Below are 22,648 nucleotides of genomic sequence, written 5' to 3'. Positions count from 1 at the left end.
TAAATCGACTGAGCGCGCCCGTAACAAAAAATATATTTATTACTATATTTTGACCACAAGTTGTAAGCAAAGTGGCCTATGCTAAAAGGTACCAACTGCCTGGCTCAAATCCGTAAAGTGCCTTTGAGCAGGGCATTAAACTCCCCAATACTTTCCACATGTAAGAGAATACTCTTCACTATTGGGGTTTCATTCAGACACTGAAAAGGGGTTACATAAAAAAAGGGAATATTGGTGGCACACATTAAAATCACATTTCATTATTAGTGTAGAAAATATAATCATACGGAAAATGATTTGAATGCCTGCAACCAATGTCCATATTTTTTCAATTTATTTTTTTTCACTCGTACAGAGTATAAAATAATTATTTTAACGGGGTCAGTGATCAAGTGTGCAAGCAGACAAATAATAAACTAAGTACAAATCAGTAAATTCTTTTGAAAAAGTGTGTACGATAATATTCTTGGAGTGATAGTTGATGCAAAACTACACTTGAAGTCACACTCTTAATACCGATAGGTCAAAAACAAGCCGATTATTAATTTGACCCAACTTTGTGGATTGTTTTGCACATTTGTTGTAAAAAAAATGAAAATGGAACATTTGGCTAGGTTATCTTAACTGATGTAATGAAATTGTCTTGAGTTTGTTTATTTTTCAAGAATATTTCATTTGTTTTGTTTGAGGATGTAGGAGATTTTGTTTGCGCTCGGGCCCTGGTTTTCTTGCTAAAATGTTTTTTTTTTAATTTCTTAAAATTATTTATATAAAATATAAATGTGGATTTGTACGTTGAGTAATACAAGATTAATATACACATTTGTGGACCAGTGATGTGAATACATTTATATTAAAATGTGTAATACTTATTATTGTATTAATAATGACACTCATTCTATTATGAGTCAAAACTTTTTCACGAAGAAGGGCTAAGATGAAGTATGTAGTTTTATTTCTTCTCGTACAGAGGATTAAAATCTATTGCTGCTCTCTTTTCTTTGTTCTTCCTTCCTTTCAGTCTTTTGAGTTAAAGTCTGTCCTTTCTGTTCATGGTTGATTGGTCAAACGAAACATCATCATTTCAATGACACTGACAAGGTAAAAATCTTCAAATGTAAGGATAACCAACAAGGCCTGCGATTTTCTGGCGACCAGTTCGGGTGTACCCTGCCGACCACTCAAAGATGGCGAGGATAGGCTCCGGGACCCCAACGACCCTTATGAAGATAGTCGGTTTGGGATATATATATATGAGTGAATAAACCAGCATTGTGACACACTGCAATAAACTCAGAAATCCTGATTACATTTGAAGTCAAAAGGGTCCACTGACCACTCATACCTGCAAGGTAGATGGGGCAGAGTCACTGGTCTCAGAAACGCCGGTACTCCTGGGAATACTGGACACGAAGTACCTGGAGCCTTTCGGCGTAGGCTGCCTGACCACCAACTTTCCTTTCCTGGTCTCGGCCAGAAAGAGACTGTACCAGTAGGCATCGTTGGACACCAGAGTGGAATCTGCGATGGTGGAGTTCCTCTCGCTGATCACACTGTTCCTGCAGGGAGGAGCCGCTTTGCTGGGCTTGACCTTCTGACATTTGAGCACGATGGTGACCAAGATGGTGATGAGCAGCAGGAAGGACACGGAGCCCAGACCAATGACCAGATACAGGTTGAGGTCAGAGAAGATGTCGTATTCCATAGGCACCTCAGTCATGTCCGAGTAGGCCTTGATGGCCGTCTCCACCGTGGACAGCTTGATGGTGACTGTCGCCGAGAGAGCCGGCTCCCCGTTGTCCTTGGCGACCACCACCAGTCTCTGGTGCCGCGAGTCCTTATAGCTGAACATCCTCATGGTGCGGATCTCTCCATTGTACTGGTCCAGACTAAACAAGGAGGCGTCCGTCACCTGCAGGAACTGGTAAGTGATGCGAGAGTTGTGCACGGAATCCACATCCAAAGCGATCACCTTGGCCACGAGAGAGCCTTTGTCGGTGGATCTGGGGATCTTCTCCTCCACCACAGAGCCGTGCGCGCGCCACGGAGAGACGATCACGGGGGCGTTGTCGTTCTGATCCACGATGATGATGTGGACCGTCACGTTGCTGCTGAGCGGAGGAGAGCCCGAGTCTCGGGCCTCAATGTGGAAGAGGAACTCTTTCTCCATCTCATAGTCAAAAGTCTTGAGTGCGTAAAGGTTGCCGTTCTCCGGGTTGATGGAGAACAGCATGGACATGGAGGTGTTGGCGATCTCCTTTTCCAGGATGAAGTAAACCAGGTACTGGTTCTCGTGCAGGTCAGGGTCAAACGCGCTTAGGGAACTGAGCAAGGCGCCTGGTGCGTTATTCTCCATCACACGGATGGTGTAAAAGGACTGAGGGAAGTGTGGGATATTGTCATTGACATCCAGCAGCTGCAAAGTCATGGTTTCGTTGTCACTTAAAGGAGGGGAGCCCCTGTCGGTGACAGTGAAGGTGATTTCGTATTCCGGAACCTTCTCGCGGTCCAATGGCTCGGAAACCACTAACTTATAATAGTTGTCGGGAGACTCCCTCAGTTTGAAAGGCATATTTTGTGGAATGTGAAGGTCCACCACTCCGTTATTTCCCGAGTCCTTATCGCTCACGCTGACCACTGCTATCACTGTGTCAACATCAATGTTTTCACTAACAGGAGTATGAAAAGATTTGATGGATATTTCTGGATGATTGTCATTCATGTCCTCAATTTGAATTTTGATCGTACATTGTCCTGATAAACTAGTGACACCTTTATCTGCTGCTATAACTTCCATATCATAAATTCTAAAATCTTCATAATTCAGCATTCCTTTAACAGTAATCTCGCCAGTAGAAGGATTCAAATTAAAAGTTTCTTGTGTTTTCTCCGGTGTGTATAAACTATACGTATATGTTAAATCCGAATTTGATCCCTCATCCAAGTCAGTAGCATTTAGATCAATAACAAGGCTTCCAATAGGACAATTTTCCATGATTTTAACATTGTAAACAGATGTGTCAAACAGAGGAGCATTATCATTTGTGTCTAACACTTGAACAATAATTCTGGCCGTCCCAGAACGTGGAGGTTTCCCACCATCTATTGCTGTCAACATTAAAGTGTGCACAGCCTGCTTCTCTCGGTCTAACATCTCTTTCAGTATTAATTCAGCAAATTTAGACCCATCCCTTCCAGTCTGAACTTCAATGCCAAAATGCTCACTTTCACTTAGACTATACGTTTTTACTGTATTACTTCCAACATCTGGATCAACTGCGTTGCTGAGAGAGAATCTCTCTCCTTTCGGTGTTGATTCGGATATGTCCAAATGAATGACGTCTCTCCTAAATTGAGGGGCGTTGTCGTTCATATCCATTATTTCCACCTCAATATTAAAAATTCGCACAGGATTTTCTAAAATCACCTCTAATTTTAGATAACAAGAAGCTGATGACTTAGTCGGACAAAGTATTTCCCTGTCAATTTTCTCCACAATATATAATTCACCAGTCTCTTTTTTCACGTCCAAATATCGCTTGTTTGCAATTATATCCAGCCGCATTTTCCTCTTGTTTAGTGTTTTCACATCCAAGCTCAGATCGTTGGCGATGTTGGCAACTATTGATCCTTCCTTCATTTCTTCAGGAATTGAATAATGTGTGACTGAAGCAGGTGCTCGATGAACAAAGGAAAAAAACACAAAGAGCAGCACGTACCTCTTAAAAGAACACATCAGTAAAACGAACCCCATTGTTGTGGGCGGACCCGTTCAATTTCAGCTCGGATAAAAATATGAGTAATCCAAATGATAGTTTGATTCCCCTAACTATCTTGTTCTCCAATATCCGCTCGTGCGTTTCACCCTGATAAGCTGCAGAACGGTAACTGGTTATATATCTTATTCAGGTGGCCGTGGCCTGAAACATCCTGATGTGTGTGTGGGGTTTTTTTTCTCGTCTGCCCGAACAGCAACGTTACACCAATCTCTGCGTTACGCACCGACTATTTTATTGGTCAAACAGCGCCTCCCTCTGGTTTCTTACCGCTCGACATACAGCAAAGTCAAATGGGTTGGGATTTACTGTATTTTGAGTCATCATTGTTTCAATACGCTGAAAATACTCCATGTTATCTGATTTGTAATGTTGTTTGTGATTTAATTGAAAATTGCAATCAGAAATAGGTTTTCACTTTATGAATTAATACGTTTTAAGTAAATTACTCATACCTGCAAGGTGGAAGGAGCGGAGCCGCTGGTCTCAGACACACCGGTGCTCCTGGGAATACTGGACACGATGTACCTGGAGCCTTTCGGCGTAGGCTGCCTGACCACCAACTTTCCTTTCCTGGTCTCGGCCAGAAAGAGACTGTACCAGTAGGCATCGTTGGACACCAGAGTGGAATCTGCGATGGTGGAGTTCCGCTCGCTGATCACGCTGTTCCTGCAGGGAGGAGCCGCTTTGCTGGGATTGACCTTCTGACACTTGAGCACGATGGTGACCAAGATGGTGATGAGCAGCAGGAAGGACACCGAGCCCAGACCGATGACCAGATACAGGTTGAGGTCAGAGAAGATGTCGTATTCCATAGGCACCTCGGTCATGTCCGAGTAGGCCTTGATGGCCGTCTCCACTGTGGACAGCTTGATGGTGACTGTCGCCGAGAGAGCCGGCTCCCCGTTGTCCTTGGCGACCACCACCAGTCTCTGGTGCCGCGAGTCCTTATAGCTGAACATCCTCATGGTGCGGATCTCTCCGTTGTACTGGTCCAGACTGAACAAGGAGGCGTCCGGCACCTGCAGGAACTGGTAGGTGACGCGAGAATTGTGCACGGAATCTACGTCCAAGGCGATCACCTTGGCCACCAGAGAGCCTTTGTCGGTGGATCTGGGGATCTTCTCCTCCACCACAGAGCCGTGCGCGCGCCACGGAGAGACGATCACGGGGGCGTTGTCGTTCTGATCCACGATGATGATGTGGACCGTCACGTTGCTGCTGAGCGGAGGAGAACCCGAGTCTCGGGCTTCGATGTGGAAGAGGAACTCCTTCTCCATCTCATAGTCAAATGTCTTGAGTGCGTAAAGGTTGCCATTCTCCGGGTTGATGGAGAACAGCATGGACATGGAGGTGTTGGCGATCTCCTTCTCCAGGATGAAGTAAACCAGGTACTGGTTCTCGTGCAGGTCAGGGTCAAATGCGCTGAGGGAACTGAGCAAGGCGCCTGGTGCGTTATTCTCCATCACACGGATGGTGTAAAAGGACTGAGAAAAGTGTGGGACATTGTCATTGACATCCAGCAGCTGCAAAGTCATGGTTTCGTTGTCACTTAAAGGAGGGGAGCCCCTGTCGGTGACAGTGAAGGTGATTTCATATTCCGGAACCTTCTCGCGGTCCAATGGCTCGGAAACCACTAACTTATAATAGTTGTCAGGAGACTCCCTCAGTTTGAAAGGCATATTATGAGGAATATGAAGGTCCACCACTCCGTTATTTCCCGAGTCCTTATCGCTCACGCTGACCACCGCTATCACTGTGTCGACATCAATGTTTTCACTAACAGGAGTATGAAAAGATTTGATGGATATTTCTGGATGGTTGTCATTCATGTCCTCAATTTGAATTTTGATCGTACATTGCCCTGATAAACTAGTGACACCTCTGTCTGCTGCTATAACTTCCATATCATAAATCCTAAAATCTTCATAATTCAGCATTCCCTTAACAGTAATCTCGCCAGTAGAAGGATTCAAATTAAAAGTGTCTTGTGTTTTCTCTGGTGTGTATAAACTATATGTATATGTTAAATCCGAATTTGAGCCCTCATCCAAATCAGTCGCATTTAGATCAATAACAAGGCTTCCAATCGGGGAATTTTCCATTATTTTAACATTATAAGTAGACTTGTCAAACAGAGGGGCATTATCATTATTGTCTAAAACGTGAACAATAATACTGACGGTTCCAGAACGTGGAGGTGTACCGCCATCTACTGCCGTTAGTATTAAATTGTGCAACGCTTGCTGCTCTCGGTCTAATGTCTTTATCAATATCAAATCTGCAAATTTGGATCCATCTCTACCTGTCTGAACCTCAATATTAAAATGCTCACTTTCACTCAGACGATATGTGCCCACTGAATTGCTCCCCACATCAGGATCGACTGCATTGCTTAAAGAAAATCTCTCCCCTGCTGGAGTGGACTCAGATAAATCCAAATGAATGGCGTCTCGTCTGAACTGAGGGGCGTTGTCATTCATGTCTAGTATTTCTAATTCTATGTTAAAAATTCGTAGTGGGTTTTCCAGCGTCACCTCTAGCTTGAGATAGCATGATGACGTCCATTTGGTCGTACAAATATGTTCCCTGTCAATCTTCTCCACAATATAGAGCTCTCCAGTCTCTTTGTTCACATCCAGATATTTTTTGTTGGCAATAATGTCGACACGCATTTTTCTTCTAATCAGACTTGCAACATCCAAGCTGAGATCATTTGCAAGGTTGGCAACAACGGATCCTTCTTTGAGCTCCTCGGGGATGGAATAATGAGTCACGGAAGCCAAAACGTGAACCGTGTACAGCAACACAAGGAAATGCGCGTACCTTTTGTTTGGCCTCATTATCTCTGAGAAGTCCATTATGTCCAAATCGCGGCACGCTATACTGAAGGTGATGAAACGGTCTTGCCTTTAATGCCAAGGATGTTCCCTCAAACACGATCTAAACTAGTTTAATCCGACCGAGACTCCAAAAGACGCGTGACCATTTCCCGTGTTGATTTCAGTACCAGGGAGCTGTCCCTTTCTCCCCCTTCCCTCTTTACGATGAAAAAAAAAAAGAAATCCGCTGCTGTCATCGTATTTCCGATCAGTAGGTCGTTTTATAAAAACAAGGCTTGATAGCGCCACCCTCGGTCTTAATCTGTAATATGCTGTATAACACAAAGCAGTGTTTGAATTACTGTATTGTGTTCCATAATTTTAGTAGGTTAAAGTTTGTATCCGATTTTTAAAAAATATATTCGAGTCAGGGGTTCCTTGGTTATTCTTACATTAAATTTTATTGACTTTAATTGATAGCCTCATAAATGACATCACAATTACAATTTTATTCGTGCAGAAAATCGACATTATTATTATTATTATTATTATTATTATTATTATTATTATTATCATCCGCCAGTTTTCTTAACTTCTTGTCAAGGTTATGGGACAGCTGGAGGCTCTCCCAGTTGACATACAGCAAAAGGCACACTTCACTGGATTGGTCACAATTCAAGCTACAGTGCACATATAGAGACAGACAACTATTTTCACTGACATCCACACCATCAGTGAGTGGAAACTGAACCCGTGCCTTTTGAGAGGTCAGAAGAAACACCCACTACACAGTGGACTACTGCTGAGTCATAGTCGCCTACTACGACTCGTGGTAGGAACATTACAGTGATGTGTGTTGTTTGTGTTGCTGGTAATAGTTAGTGTTCATTTCTATGAAAGAGAAATTCTGTATCTGTATTCAAAAAATACAGGACTTTGTTTTATACCCAATCATCATTTTAAACAACATTTAACAAGATGAAAATGTATTTACCTGCAAAGTGGAAGGAGCGGAGCCGCTGGTCTCAGACACGCCGGTGCTCCTTGGAATACTGGACACGATGTACCTGGAGCCCTTCGGCGTAGGCTGCCTGACCACCAGCTTTCCTTTCCTGGTCTCCGCTAGGAAGAGACTGTACCAGTAGGCATCGTTGGAGACCAGAGTGGAATCTGCGATGGTGGAGTTCCGCTCGCTGATCACGCTGTTCCTGCAGGGAGGAGCCGCTTTGCTGGGATTGACCTTCTGACACTTGAGCACGATGGTGACCAAGATGGTGATGAGCAGCAGGAAGGACACAGAGCCCAGACCGATGACTAGATACAGGTTGAGATCAGAGAAAATGTCGTATTCCATAGGCACCTCGGTCATGTCCGAGTAGGCCTTGACGGCCGTCTCCACTGTGGACAGCTTGATGGTGACTGTCGCCGAGAGAGCCGGCTCCCCGTTGTCCTTGGCAACAACCACCAGTCTCTGGTGCCGCGAGTCCTTATAGCTGAACATCCTCATGGTGCGGATCTCTCCATTGTACTGGTCCAGACTGAACAAGGAGGCGTCCGGCACCTGCAGGAACTGGTAAGTGATGCGAGAGTTGTGCACGGAATCCACATCCAAAGCGATCACCTTGGCCACCAGAGAGCCTTTGTCGGTGGATCTGGGGATCTTTTCCTCCACCACCGAGCCGTGCGCTCGCCATGGAGAGACGATTACGGGGGCGTTGTCGTTTTGATCCACGATGATGATGTGGACTGTCACGTTGCTGCTGAGCGGACGAGAACCCGAGTCTCGGGCCTCAATGTGGAAGAGGAACTCCTTTTCCATCTCATAGTCAAAAGTCTTTAGTGCGTAAAGGTTGCCGTTCTCTGGGTTGATGGAGAACAGCATGGACATGGAGGTGTTGGCAATCTCCTTCTCCAGGATGAAGTAAACCAGGTACTGGTTCTCGTGGAGGTCAGGGTCAAACGCGCTGAGGGAACTGAGCAAGGCGCCGGGAGCGTTATTCTCCATCACGCGGATGGTGTAAAAGGACTGAGGGAAGTGTGGCGCGTTATCGTTGACATCCAGCAGATGTACGGTTATTGTTTCATTATCAGATAATGGTGGCCTTCCTAAATCTTTGACTATTAGTGTGATTTCATAATCAGGGACTAATTCACGATCCAAAGGTTTGGACACAATAAGCTTATAATGCAACGGTCTGTCTGATGACTTATTTAAAACAAAAGGGATTGAGTCATGAATGAATAAATGGACTTTGCCATTATCACCCGTGTCTCTGTCTCTAATATCTACCAGGGCAATGACAGTTCCTACAGGCACGTCCTCGTTTACTGTGTTTTTAACAGACTGGAGGGTGATTTCAGGATAATTGTCATTCATGTCCATAACATGGACGACCACTTTACACTGGCCCAGGAGTGGGTATATGCCTTGATCCCTCGCCTCAATGTGCATCTCATAAAATTTCATGTCTTCATAGTCAATGGTCCCCTTCACTGTTATTTCCCCAGTGTTGGGGTTGATTGCAAACACATCTTGGGTTTTTTCTGATGTGTAAAGTGTGAATGAGTACACAAGCTCTGAATTTTGCCCCTCGTCGAGATCTGTCGCATTTAGCTTGATTACGGTGGTTCCGATGGGGGAATTCTCTGTCATGTTAACTGTATAAATCTGCTTGTCAAATCGAGGCGGGTTGTCATTTGTATCTTGCACTCTCACAATAATATTAGCAGTGCCCGAGCGCACTGGATTCCCACCGTCAATTGCTGTTAGTATTAAATTATGAACTGCAGTCTCCTCTCGGTCCAAAGACCTGGTCAAAACTAAATCTACATACTGTGTCCCATCAGTACCTGTCTGGATTTCAATGGCAAAATGCTGACTGTGGCTGAGCTTGTATGTTTTAATTGTATTAATACCCACATCTGGATCCACTGCATTGGGGAGGGAGAATCTCTCCCCTGGCGTCGCCGACTCAGACACATCCAATTCTACCCTATCTCGTCTAAAATATGGCGCATTGTCATTTATATCAGTTATTTCGAACTCAATGTTAAAAATACGCAATGGGCTTTCAATTATTACATCAAGCTTAAGGAGGCAAGAGACCGTTTTCGAGGGGCAAAGATATTCTCTGTCCATTGTTTCCACGATGAGCAGTTCACCAGTCTTCTTATTCACATCCAGATATTTTTTGTTGTGAAAAATATCAAGTTTTACCTCTCTTTGTGCCAAGCCTCCAGGTTCCAGTCCCAGATCGGCCGCAAGATTGGCCACCACGGAGCCCCTCTCCATCTCCTCGGGGATGGAGTAACGTGTCACAGACAAAGCAGCCGGCCATGCTGCAAGTAACACAAAGAGCCCCATCCAAAAATCCATCCTTTGTCCCTCATGGCACATGACTGGCATGTTTTGGGGAAGGCAAAATGCCATTAATGTAAATATATTTTTAAAGAATTCCTCAAGGCATGTCTCAGAGAGGCAAACTGTTTCAAATAACAACATCGGATGGGAAAGAAAGATGTCTCCACCCTTTACAACGGGTGTGTCGAGATTTAAATATGGATCAGATGAATTATGTTACACAGTAAAGGGTAATAGCGACACCATGTGGCCAAAAAGGTACACTATTACGTTACAAGAGCTTGTTTTTATATTTGTGTATGCCATTTTATCTCTGTACGGCGACCTTGAGTGCCTTGAAAGGCGCTTTACAAATAAAATGTATTATTATTATTACAAGTGACTGGGCAGGTAAACTTTTCCCTTGGATTTATCAGCCATAAATCTATTTACTGCCAAAAATAGATAGATTCTATCTATTTCATCATTTCATAGATCCAGCAGGCGGGCGGGCGCGCTGAGGAAAGACAGAGGAAACTCATGAGAGGCCTGCCCCAAATGGACTCCTGTCTTAGAGTGGCTATCAAAATGAGAAAAGTGATCACTTAACAAAGATCGTTCCAGTTTTAAATATTATTAGAATTTTTTATTTTTTTTTGGATGGTCGATCGATCTCTGGGTTAATCGATCGATCGATTAACTCAATTGTACTGAGAGGACATCACAGGAACAAAACATTCGTACCATGCTCCTGCATCGGACCATCATGAGTCACCGGTTTAAGCTACCACCCATCTTACATTGCATACCACCCCCTTGGCCCCTCTTGTAGTTGGCAAGCCTATTAAAAGGCAGACCTGCGTGGCATCTTTTGGCTTTGCCCGGATGTGCCAGCCCAGCTACCAGGCCCTCGTTGTTGCACTTCACCTCCAACATTTTGCCGCAATAATTCACTTCTGAATCTGCTCCCACAACAGGGAGCAAACTGTAAATCCCCTGAGAACCTAGAACCATTGGTCACAAAAATAACCCAAGAGTTAACTTTTGGTGAGAATTCCAAAAGGTTGAACACCAAACATCTCATCAACCAAAATGACATCATACCTTGTGAAGCTTTATAGTGGCAGCGTCAGAACTCGGGTCTTAGACAAGGAGTCTGGAATTACAAATAGTTTGTGTTAATGTCAAGTATTACCACGATGTTTTGCTTCGGGCTTCTGCTAGAAAACAAATATAAATTGTCAGCAAAAGCCTACGAATACATTTAAATTTCATCTGGGCTTAAACTGAGGCACTTGAATTGGTGACAGCTGTGTGCCGACTCCCACTTAACCTGAGTTTGAAGTTGAATGGCTAATACTGATGGCATGCAAATCCCAGCTTTCTTTCCATCAGAATTTATGATTTTACTTCCTCCCTCCAAAATATTAGAACAATAATTTAATTGTGTTGTTATAGGTTGGGGTAATAGGAAGAAAACGTTTTTTTTTTTTTTTCAAGATCAGAAAAACTTGAAATTTGAACAGGGGTGTGTAGACTTCTGATATCCACTATATGCCACTGTCCCACTTATCATTTTTACATACAAGTTATGGTTGTTTTCATGCAGTTTTATCATTGGCTTAGTAAATTCATGCTTTGATAAATTGTTGTTATTGTTTTACGTATTTTTTTACAAACTGCAAAATAAAATCAAAAATATATTACACACAATCCTGCTGACTATTTGCTGTTAATTCTGTTGTTAATTTATGCTGTTAATAATTAATGGTGATTTTGTTATAGACGCCTCCCCCTCCTTCAGTTTACTATTTCCAAGTATGGTATAAAAGTTGATTTAGCAGCCAAAATAACGGATTGAATCGCTGATGACTAACTTGTGTGTGGGCAGCGTGGGTTGAATTCTTGCATGCGGGTTTGATTAGTTGTTCATTTTTATAGGTGCCTGTGCCTGGCTGGCAGTTCAGGTTATAGAGTACTTTTGTCATCTGGGATATGACATATGATATCCCACACGACCCTAAACTTGATCAACGGTGTTGAAAATGGATGAATAAAAATCAGGACTGCATGAAAGTAATCTTTTATATTTTCATTTTTTTATTATTCTATTTTTTTTTTACAATAAATTGATGCTATGGGTAAAATGTGTGACATTTTTTATAATTGCGTCAATGGAAAAACAACATACACACACACACAAACTCATGTGATGTGTTTTATAAACTATTCCATTGACCCCATTAAATCACCATTTATTAATTCACATAAGTAAAACTATTTGAACTGTTCTCTACTGAATTTCTCGTGATTTCTTGGGAAAGGTGAAACTGCAATACAGTAGTAATGTGAGAATCTTGCTCTACTGCACCATCTGCTGTCTGTACTGTAGGGTATCTTTTGATGCTGTGTTTTGTGTTCTGTACAAGTACGAGTGCATTTACCAACATGAAAATGCTTGTAAAGCAAAATTGTCCTCTAATCCCATACACCCCAAGTTTATACTTTCATATCTAGAATATATATATTTATATTATAATATTATACCTATTTGATTTAGACTGAATTGACAGAAAACACTAACAGTTAAAAGTGCTGCACATGTGTGGATTCTACTTGATTTCTATCTGAACAAATTTCATTTCTGGCATGTTTTAATTATCTTAATGCGTGTTTGATAGGTGAAATCGCTCGTCAGTTCGTCTCGCTTGCTCTCTACATTAAATGTTGAACACATTTGCCCTCTAGTGGTCGAGTTGAGGCACGGCGTGTCAAGAAAAAAACGACCACTGGGTCAAACTTCAGCACCACAGCAATGGACAGCTTTCTTGACCAATAGGATAAAGACCAGGGAAGTGGATTTTAGAATTTAGATTACAAAACAATTAATCCATACGTAATTGTTTTACTTTTCATAATTCCTGTCATATTTCATTAAAATGAAAATATGTGATTCAAGAAATAGGTCAAGTAGAACAACAAATTGCAAGATAAAAGTCATTTCTTGATGCTTAAACTCTACTGGAGCTCAATGTATTTCACTTCATCCTATCTGACCTATAAACGATGCCCCTTCTGGATCACCTTACCCCAGAGAAGGTGGCCCTGCTCCCTCCACTGTTCTCTATGGACCCCCTTTTCCTTATTAATGAGATTATTCTCAGTTTGAGCCAAACAGCGACCTAATTAAACCAGCTTTGTTCCTGGCCAGTAGCCATCTGTAATCTGCTGAACAATTTCACAAAGAATTAACAAGTAAAAGGGCATGGCGAAGGAAGAGAAAGAAGCTCTGGGCCCCCGAGCTCCCATCCAGGTGTGGCATTTGGAGCAGTCGAGTCGACCCGCTCCCCAGACACTCGTACGTGTGTGGTCGTGCTCTTAATTAAAGTGATATTTTCGAGAGAGGAGTTTTTGTTTGTTCAGTAAATGAACTCGTACCGTCCTCTACGGGCAAATGAAAATGCAAGAGCTCCAATTAGCATATGTTAGCATTTTACTGTGTTTATTCATTTAGGCGGAAAATGGCTTGCAAGGCAAAACACGAGCTGTACCCTTCTCACCCTGAAAATAATTGACTCGAGTAAATTAAACCTGGATGAAGAAAACTTACATCTGTATGCATGTACCACATACTTAGTATTTGCCAACTTGAGTCTGGGTAACAACGATGCACTCTCTTCGTTTTATAGACACTTGGTTAAGAAATGTAATGCAAAAAATACTTTATTTCCAATAATGTATTTACAATACATGTGTGAGGAGTGTTCCCATCTTTTTTGCCTGCGTATACAGTACGGCATGACGTTTTTCACGTTAGCAGACGAACAAAAAAACCACGCACTTTCTATTTTCTAACCCAACAATATGATTTCATACTTAAAGATGTGCAAAACAATTGCCTACTGATGCTTATCATAGAGTTTGAAAGTCACATCTCCACCTCTGTTTTGATTGTCTAAAAATTAATAGCAATAATAATCGTAATAAAAAAATACATTGAGAAACGTTGTCACATAAATAACCACAACTAATCCCTTCCCTCCAGGTTTCATTATTTCTCCTTGTACTGACCTCCCATTTAGCTCACGTATTAAGCTACTCACAAGCAAAGTGTTCATTAATTTATGTAACAAATGATCCTCATCTCAGGTTATCCATCACTCAAACTGTCCACTCAGGCAGTCAGTGGGACGTCAGTCATTGTACAGATCGTTATTGATCATGGCAGCCTCCCCCTGGGGTGACATCTGGAGGCGCCGCTTCTTGCCAAAGGTGGAGAAGGAGTTATGGACGTCCAAATCGCTACGCTGTGCCACGGGCCTCAGGGTGCAAAAACCTGACGGCGTCCCGGGTATGTACACGTTGTGATGGTAGTCAGGCGGTGGGTGCGGGTGTGGGTGAGGGTGTGGGGGGTTGGTAGGTTGCTGTTGCTGGGGCGGAGGGGTGCACCGAGGAGTCCAGGGCCGGGAGGTAACGCCGCTGGGTGATGGAGACATTTTATAGTCTGTGGGAGAAGATATGAGGGAAGGAATTATAAACCATTCTTTAGTTAATTTGCATAAGTCAGGATGCACTACTGTATCTAGTATAATACACACGCTCATGAGATACAATACAAGAGTTGCAGCAATGAGTTACAAAAATAATGCTCAACTCAGCTTGAGAAATTGATTAAAAAAATTATCATTTAGCGATACAGTATAAAAACATTTTTAGAACCAGGTCTCATCCTGGATTTTGATAGAGGTACCTAATAATGTGAATTAAAAATGTGCACAATGAGATTTTTTCCCCTCACGTTCAGTTTGTCGTGTCGTACCCTTTGTGCCTCTCATATGAGTGCCCCAAGTCCAGTACTGTCCAGGAGCCATGGACGTGACGTAGTTTTCCGGGTCGGCATGCATGGCTTTACGCATTAGAGTTCCATCCATGTTGATGGAATTGTAACTAGAGAGAAAATGGAAATCCGGTCACCGTTGGCTTGTTGATCTTGTACATGGCCAGTTTTTTGGTCAGAAGTGTTACCTTTTGATGGAGGAGTTCTGGTTCTTTGTGAGAGTCCAGTCTGTGTTTGGCTGCTTCAGCTCCAAAAACAAAGAAGATACTGTGTTGTCAAGTCAATCATGAATCTCATTTACATACTTCTTTTTTTTTTTTTACTTTGGAGTATATGATGAGTTTATATATGAAAATTTTCTGTAGCGTAGGTGTAGGTGGCCGTGTGAACAGGTTGTCTTTATATGCCCTGATTGGATCGCAACCGGTCCTCAGTGCACTATATATGCTGCCCTCTTGTGGATATCTGGTAGAAATGGCTTTTTTTCTGAACTGAGGTTGCATTTGTCTTTCATCTTTCTGTCGAGCTACTAATAATAATTAAATACTATTACTATAGTATTCCGAGCATGGAAACAGAACTCGATAGAAATCATTAAAGAGAAAGCTCGCTAATGATAAAATGAAAAAAATTATCATTCTTTTTCTTCATTATTTCTGCATGCACTTTAAATGAATATTTGACAGCCTGAGTAACTTGAGGTCGTTACACAAAGCTCGTGCACGCTATCCATCTGCCTAATTCGCTTCGCTCCATGCAAGCCTTCAACGTGTGCGCGCCTCATCCTGTCAGTTGAGTTTGTCATTGGATGATGTGTACTCTGACTCTCTCTCTCTCGCTCTCTCTCTCTCTCCTTCCCTCTCTTTGTGGTTGTGTGTCTGTGGGTGCCAGAGCGCGTGTGTGATGAGTGAATTCAGGGCCCAATTAACGATTAAAGAGGGACACACTCTCCTAAAGGACCTGCGTAATAACCCCCCCGTGACCTCATCGACCCAACCCCCCTTTCCCCACCACCACCCCTTCCTGTGGCCAAAAGTAGTGTGCCCGTGACCGAAATGACATTTGTCTGTCTGCCTGGTGGAGTCTGGTGTCTCTCACACACACACACACACACACACACACACACACACACACACACACACACACACACACACACACACACACACACACACGCACGCATGCATTCACGTACATTAACGGTCTATTGCCCCGTCTGCTAGAATTAGAAAACACTCCCGCCTCCTTTAATTCCCCCTCTCCTTGTGCACCCCCGCCTCCCCTCCAAACCCCCCTCCAACCCACAGGCTTATCCTCTCCCTCCCCCCCGCTGATAAATATGACTTCACATCTTAGTCTCTCCTTGCACCCAGAGGACATCGCAGGGACCCATCTACAGGCGGGCCACGTCTCAGTCCATTCGTCCTTGCGCACCCCCCAAACCACCCCACCCCACCCCACCGCACGCTCCCATCATTCCCTCGTGTCCTCTCAAAAAACCAGAACATTTGCCATTTTTCATCAATAATGGACAGCCCTCCCATCGCGAATACGCCACATTGTGTTGAATATAATGGTTCTGTCCATGATGCCCTTGAGGGATGGCCAGAGGGGAAATTTGTCCTATATAAATTGTTAGACATCAACGCCTTGCCTGCACCAAAATGAACGGAACCTTGGACAAATGAGTCTAAACTGTCATTCACCTTGTCCATTACCCTTGACTTGTTGTTCACACTCTGTTGTGCAGGGAGCAATTTAGTCTGCCCACCTCCCTCCTCCCTTATAGCTACTCCAGAGCAGTGGCGCTGATGGAGGAGGCATTAAGATGATTTATATGTTTTCGTGAAATTAATCATGATTTCATGCCCCGAGCCTATGTGCAAATGTCGACTTCCTTCCACGTTTCACTTAATTCTCCATGTGCGCACGCAGCATAATTATGTTTCATGGAGCATTAACGTGTCAATTAAAAACTAATCTGCAATCATCTTTTCATTTCATTTGCGCGTGCAAATCACCACAGAGCCGTACAATATGTGTTAAAAACAAATCCATACATACGCAGAATCGTCCAACAATCCACGATAAAAAGGGATGTTTGTGTTCTTTGTGATTTAACCTTTGAATGTGTATTTTCTGCATACCTCATTAGGGGTGGTCGCTCCGTTGTTGACAGACGCGCCCCACGAATGTTCCGCGCTCTTGGCCTCGTTGTTGCGCGGCGTGCTGGTCGGGCTGCACGGCTTCAAAAACATAAAGTCACTTTTGGACGATTCTGGGCTCAAGCACACTTTATAACAATAAGGCTGAGTCAGGCTGCTGCTTCCGTTCACTTCCATACAGTTGGTGGGCACCTTATTCGCTGTGGAGGAAATCTGCAGGTTGAGGTTGGATTTTTTGAACACCTCCGGGGGAGGCTCGGGCTGAAAGCCGCCGCAGCAGCAGCACGCGAAGGGGGGCAGATTGTAGCCACTCAGGGTCTCCCGGTCTTTGTAGCACTTGACCGCGGCCAGGACGATGATGGCCACGAGGAAGATAAAAGATATGGTACTGAGTGAGACGATCAAGTAGAGGGCGAGGTTAGATGGGGGCTGGGGGCTGAGCGTGAGGTCTCCGTGGTCGGATAAGGACTCGGGGATACCGTCCACCACCGTCAGGACAACGGAGACGGTGGCGGAGAGCGGAGGCTGCCCGTTGTCTTTCACCAGTATAACTAGTCTGTGTCTGGAAGCGTCTTTGTCCACCAGTCGACGAATGCTCCTAATTTCTCCCGTGTATAGCGCCACGCTGAAAAGCCCCGGGTCTGTCGCCTGCATCACCTGATAGGACAGCCGCGAGTTTTGCCCCGCGTCCGCGTCCAGCGCCGTTACTTTGGTGACCAGATAACCGGCATCAACAGAGCGGGGCACCACCTCCGTGGCAACGGTGCCGTTTTTGGGCAGTGGGGACACAATAATTGGCGCGTTGTCATTCTGGTCCAAAACAAAAACATTAACAGTCACGTTGTTGGCCAGCGGTGGAAAACCTGCGTCCTGCGCTTGCACGAGAATATGAAAGTTTCGAAGTTGCTCATAATCAAAGGAGCGCAGTGCGTAAATGTTGCCATTGTCTGAGTTAATGGATACGTACGTGGACACGGGCATGCCCTGAATTTGACCCTCGAGAATAGAATAAGACAGATAGGCGTTCTGGTTAGAATCGGGGTCGAAGGCAGTCACGGTGCAAATGGAAGCGCCCGGGGCGTTATTCTCGGTCACGTAGACAGTATAGGACGGCTGTGAAAAACGTGGGGGGTTGTCATTAATGTCAGATACTTGTACCACGATAGTTTTCCTCGTGGAAAGCGACGGGGAGCCCAAATCACGCGCCGTGAGTGTGATGTTGTACTCGGACACCACTTCCCTGTCTAAAACCTCACTTGTCACCAGTGTGTAATAGTTTTTAAAAGAGGAGTGCAGCTGAAAGGGGACGTTGTTGGGAATGTGACAATCCACGTTCCCGTTTTCCCCCGAATCCCGATCCATGACACTGATAACGGCGATAACGGTGCCCGACGGTGCGTCCTCCTGCACGGGCGTGGACACGGACGTGAGGATTACTTCGGGGGTGTTGTCGTTCACATCCACGATGTCGATCAGCACTTTGCTGTGTACGGCCACGGCCGATGGTCCCCTGTCCCTCGCTTGCACGTACAGCTCGTACACGTTGGATTTCTCGTAGTCCACGACACCCTTTACGCGGATCTCTCCCGTGTACGGATCCACGCTGAACAACTCGCGCACTTTGAGAGGCGCGTGTCCGCTAAAGGCGTACGTCACCTCCCCGTTTGAGCCCTCGTCCAAATCGGTGGCGTTCAGCTTCAGCACGAGCGTTCCCCTCGGCGCATTTTCCACTAGTCTGGCCCGGTACACGGAGCGGTCGAACACGGGGACGTTGTCGTTCGCGTCGAGCACCGTGATGGTGATCAAAGCAGTTCCGGAGCGTTCCGGCGAACCCCCGTCAAAGGCTGTCAGAACCATCTCGTGCTTTTTCTGCCGCTCCCGATCCAAAGGGTTGTCCAGCACCAGCTCCGCAAACTTGCTTCCGTCGTTGCGCGTCTGGATGTTGAGAATGAAGTGTTCGTTTGCGCCAAGTTGGTAGGAGCGCAGCGAATTAGTGCCCACGTCCAAGTCTTGCGCGCTCTCTAACGGAAAGCAGGAGCCGGGCGCAGCCGACTCCGTAATGTCTATGTTAAATTCGCTCCAAGGGAAACTGGGGGAGTTGTCATTCACGTCTAAAATCTCCACTTCCACTCTGTAGAGCTCTAAAGGATTTTCGATGACAACTTGCAGATGTAAAAAACAGCTTGGGCTGCGCTCACAAAGCTCCTCTCTGTCTATTTTTTCATTCACAAACAAAATTCCGTTCTCCAAGTTCACCTCTAAATATTGCTTTTTGGCTCCTGACACGATTCGGAAGCGGCGCGCGGACAACTTGGCCACATCCAAGCCCAGGTCCTCCGCAATGTTGCCTACGAAGGCTCCGTGCTCCAGCTCCTCGGGGATGGAGTAGCGAATTTGAGCCAGCACCAAGTCCACCACACAGGCGCACAGAAGCAGAGAGATAACAAGCCCTGTCACCGGCACCCAGCTGCATCTGGAGAGCCTTTGATCCATTTTAGAGCCTTGCGTAAAAGTCACCTCTGTCGGACATAATAGAAAATACGCATATTCACAATTTAAAAAAAACAGCCCAAAATATCCAGCGTGGTCATCGTATGCAACTCTGTGGCATATTTACAAGTGACTAGATTGTGTGAGGAAAGATAGGCCACTTGTCTCTCCTTCCACTGTGCTCCATGCGCGACTCGGGAGGTGTGCGAACTGGGAAGGCTCGCACTTTGATTTTCCACTGTATTAGACACCCGGAGGAGCCGGCTGGGAGGTGTGCGCGACAGAGAGGGAAAGAGAGACGGAGAGAGAGGGAGAGAGAGAGAGATGAGAGAGTGAGCACTGAGCGAGAGAGAAAGCGGGTGGAGGTGCGTGGAGCTCCTCAGTGCTCCGTATTGGCGGGCGCAGAGTATACGACTATAATTACTGTCGACGTTTAACCATTTCCCACCCTCGTGTCACTTCCACTGGCCTATTAAAGAGACGAGAAGGCGTAAATCTGACACCAGACGTCAGAGCCAGATTTGGATTAAGGAGGGCAAATTGTGTCGTGGGTGTCATGGTGTGTTTTTCAGGCTATTTGCGAGAAGGAAATTGTCCAAGAATGACACTTGACGCATTGAATGGATGAGGATCCCATTCCTGATATCGCATAATTCCTTCAACACTCTCTTTCATCAATCAAGGCCTTTCCAGCCCAAACACGCCAAACGATTACAAAGGATATCGTCCCTTAATCATAATTATGTCTACATGTCTGAGCTTCTTTTTGGATGTAATGAAAGTGACAGTGAGGAGGAGGTGGGCTATAATACTCCATGCGCTACAAATGCGCATTACAAGATTGTAATTCACATAAGCAGGCATGGACATGTATCAACATAATCAACATAAAAGGCACACCATGAAGATTTAATCATATTTATGTCCCTAATCAGGTATTATTGTTGCGATTAGATCATTCATTAGTGATGTGTTTATACTTTGTACATGAGGTTAATGTTGTTCAGAAGAGTACAAAGAAGAAGAAGAAAACTGGAGTACACATTTGCAGGGCTCCGTTAATGCTGGTCAGTTCGGGAAGCACTGAAGCACAGAGACCAAGTGAGGGGCAAAGCAAAAGGACGCCTTTGTGGATCAACACAGACACGAGTGGCATCCTAATGTAAATGCGTGGTCGGCTTAAAATCTCTTGAAGTCTCTTCTCGAGACTGACGACACAGGCTTGGGCCCTGCAGGCAGCTCCAAGCTCGTTAGTAGCTAAAAAGTAGAAGAGGGAGATGGTGGATATTAATCGGCAGGAAATAAACAACACTTATATGTAGATGTCTGTCAACATGTACCCAAAGTGCTTAACGGAATAACTCGAGTTGCTTTCAAACAAATGACAACAGAAGATATCCTGGAACTAACCTCCCCCCCCTCCAGCCCTCACACCCACCATTTTATGAAAATCTCCAATCCCCAGGTTTAAATAAGCAGAAAACACAATCTGCTTGCAGATTTAACCTCAAGCAGATGGTTAAGCTTCTCCAGAAATGATTACATTTCTGGAAAAAGAGGAGAGAGAGAAAGCGGGGAAAGCACCAGTTCCATTGCTTTGCCTTCTTTTTTAATTAACGGAGTGAAGGATTAGTGTGTAGCTATCCGGGATCAACGGTTCTCCGACGGAAGAATACAAATGTTTTGGGATAAATAATCCCGAAGCGCTGTGACCGGCGCTCCCCCGGTGCCGCTTACATTAACATCCATTACACGTACGGAGCATTAAGACGGTTTCACCCGCCCCTATTCCCTCGCAAAGCCCCCCATTGTAACACTGAAGGACGAGTATTACTTTCTCTTATCCATGTAGCCACCTGACCGAGACCCTGAGGTCTATACGTTGGAAGTAGTGCCATACCTTCAGAAAGTGGCCAAACACAAGAGTGCGTCATACCCGAAACATTTCACGTTAAATAAAATGTGTCTGATAATTAAGGTTGATTTTTGCATTGTCTTGATAAAGTTATCACCTACTTACGACATAATAATTTTGACAAGCGCACTGGTAAGAGAAACTTAGTTATCCTATGGCGCTCTCTAGTGGCGCGTATACTGAATTACATGCACATGACGCTCGTATGCACTGTCGCTATTTGACCGGTCATTTACAAACAAAACACTCATTATTGTACTTGCCAACCAAAATGTCGATATACTACTTATAGCATAGTAGTCATACTTTGCACAAACTGTACACATATTACTGTGGCCAAGACTATATTCCTTAGCCATTACTTACAATAAACCTCCTTTTGTCCGTCATTTATTGTCCTTTTCATCTTTGGTCTAAGACCGCCATCTCTTGGCAAAATAAGGGTATGGCAACCTCTTACACGATGACGTCATTCAATTATTTATTATATCCTCGAAAGCATAAATCTTTGTTCTCGTAGTTCAGGTGCTCCACGGTAACCACGTTCGTTTGTCGGATCCAAGGCAAGGGCTGCATCACAACAAAAATGAGCAATTCTGATTGTCGATGTCAACTGTTTTTGCTTTTTAAAAAAAGTGGAACATTTAATCAGAATATGCTCCGTTCCACACCATTGCAAAGTATAAACCCGGGTTGATGGCCATCATTCATTCATTCATTCATGCATTCATTCATTCATTCATTCATTCATTCATTCATTCATTCATTCGCTCACTGTATCGCGTAATGCATGAATTGTTAAATAAATACCTTAAACTGAATAACCGGATACAGCTTAATGTTGCATTGAACTGTATTACAAACCATTGTTTACAGATGAGTGTCAGTATTAAATTAAATTATTGTTGTTTTTTTGGGTAATGATTTTAGTGGGTAAAAACAACAAAACAATATAATACGAGAAAAATTCATGTTGTACTCATCAACCTTTTTGAAAGAGATTCAGAGATTGGTTCTGTCATTGTTTGCCAAAGAAAAAGCAGATGTTTGAAAATGTCATATGTTTTAATTGAACAAAAAACAACCAGTCTGGTTCCATTAAAGACTACAGAAACCAAAGAATGATTTTTGTTTAGAGGCTGTAATCAGGGGATTTGTACAATTTTCAACACAATGGCTCTAAATGATTACTTGAATCCAAAAATCTGTTTGCATTAGTTTAGAATAATTTTGCCACCTCTAAATTGTAGAGCTAATAATTTGCATACATGAGTGGAGTATTTATTTGCAGCAACGTTTATATGCA

At 44.1% G+C, this 22,648-nt stretch overlaps 4 protein-coding genes across 4 annotated transcripts; all 4 read right to left on the bottom strand.

Annotated features, from left to right (window-relative positions):
* Nucleotides 1–915: 915 nt before the first annotated feature.
* On the bottom strand, nt 916–3,971 carry LOC147060945 (protocadherin alpha-C2-like). Its single transcript, XM_085906301.1, has 2 exons — nt 1,346–3,971; nt 916–1,220 (listed from the first exon to the last, which is right to left on the bottom strand). The coding sequence occupies exons 1-2, from the start codon at nt 3,752–3,754 to the stop codon at nt 1,182–1,184; spliced, it is 2,448 nt and encodes an 815-aa protein (XP_085762427.1). The 5' UTR covers nt 3,755–3,971; the 3' UTR covers nt 916–1,181.
* A 254-nt stretch (nt 3,972–4,225) lies between these two features.
* Nucleotides 4,226–6,637, bottom strand: LOC147060944 (protocadherin alpha-C2-like). Its single transcript, XM_085906658.1, has one exon. It carries the CDS (start codon nt 6,635–6,637, stop codon nt 4,226–4,228), a length of 2,412 nt encoding a protein of 803 aa, XP_085762784.1.
* An 846-nt stretch (nt 6,638–7,483) lies between these two features.
* On the bottom strand, nt 7,484–10,004 carry pcdh2a1 (protocadherin 2 alpha 1). Its single transcript, XM_085906640.1, has 2 exons — nt 7,593–10,004; nt 7,484–7,489 (listed from the first exon to the last, which is right to left on the bottom strand). Exons 1-2 carry the CDS (start codon nt 10,002–10,004, stop codon nt 7,484–7,486), a joined length of 2,418 nt encoding a protein of 805 aa, XP_085762766.1.
* Nucleotides 10,005–14,131: 4,127 nt separating this feature from the next.
* On the bottom strand, nt 14,132–19,430 carry LOC147060942 (protocadherin-10). Its single transcript, XM_085906639.1, has 4 exons — nt 16,920–19,430; nt 14,964–15,022; nt 14,758–14,885; nt 14,132–14,442 (listed from the first exon to the last, which is right to left on the bottom strand). The coding sequence occupies exons 1-4, from the start codon at nt 19,428–19,430 to the stop codon at nt 14,132–14,134; spliced, it is 3,009 nt and encodes a 1,002-aa protein (XP_085762765.1).
* Between the last annotated feature and the right edge of the window lie 3,218 nt (nt 19,431–22,648).

This window comes from Syngnathus leptorhynchus, chromosome 2, assembly GCF_054491065.1.
Source record: "Syngnathus leptorhynchus isolate UIUO chromosome 2, UIUO_Slep, whole genome shotgun sequence".
Lineage (NCBI taxonomy): Eukaryota > Metazoa > Chordata > Actinopteri > Syngnathiformes > Syngnathidae > Syngnathus > Syngnathus leptorhynchus.
Note: the sequence above shows the minus strand (reverse complement) of the source record. Positions and strands in the feature narration are given on the sequence as shown.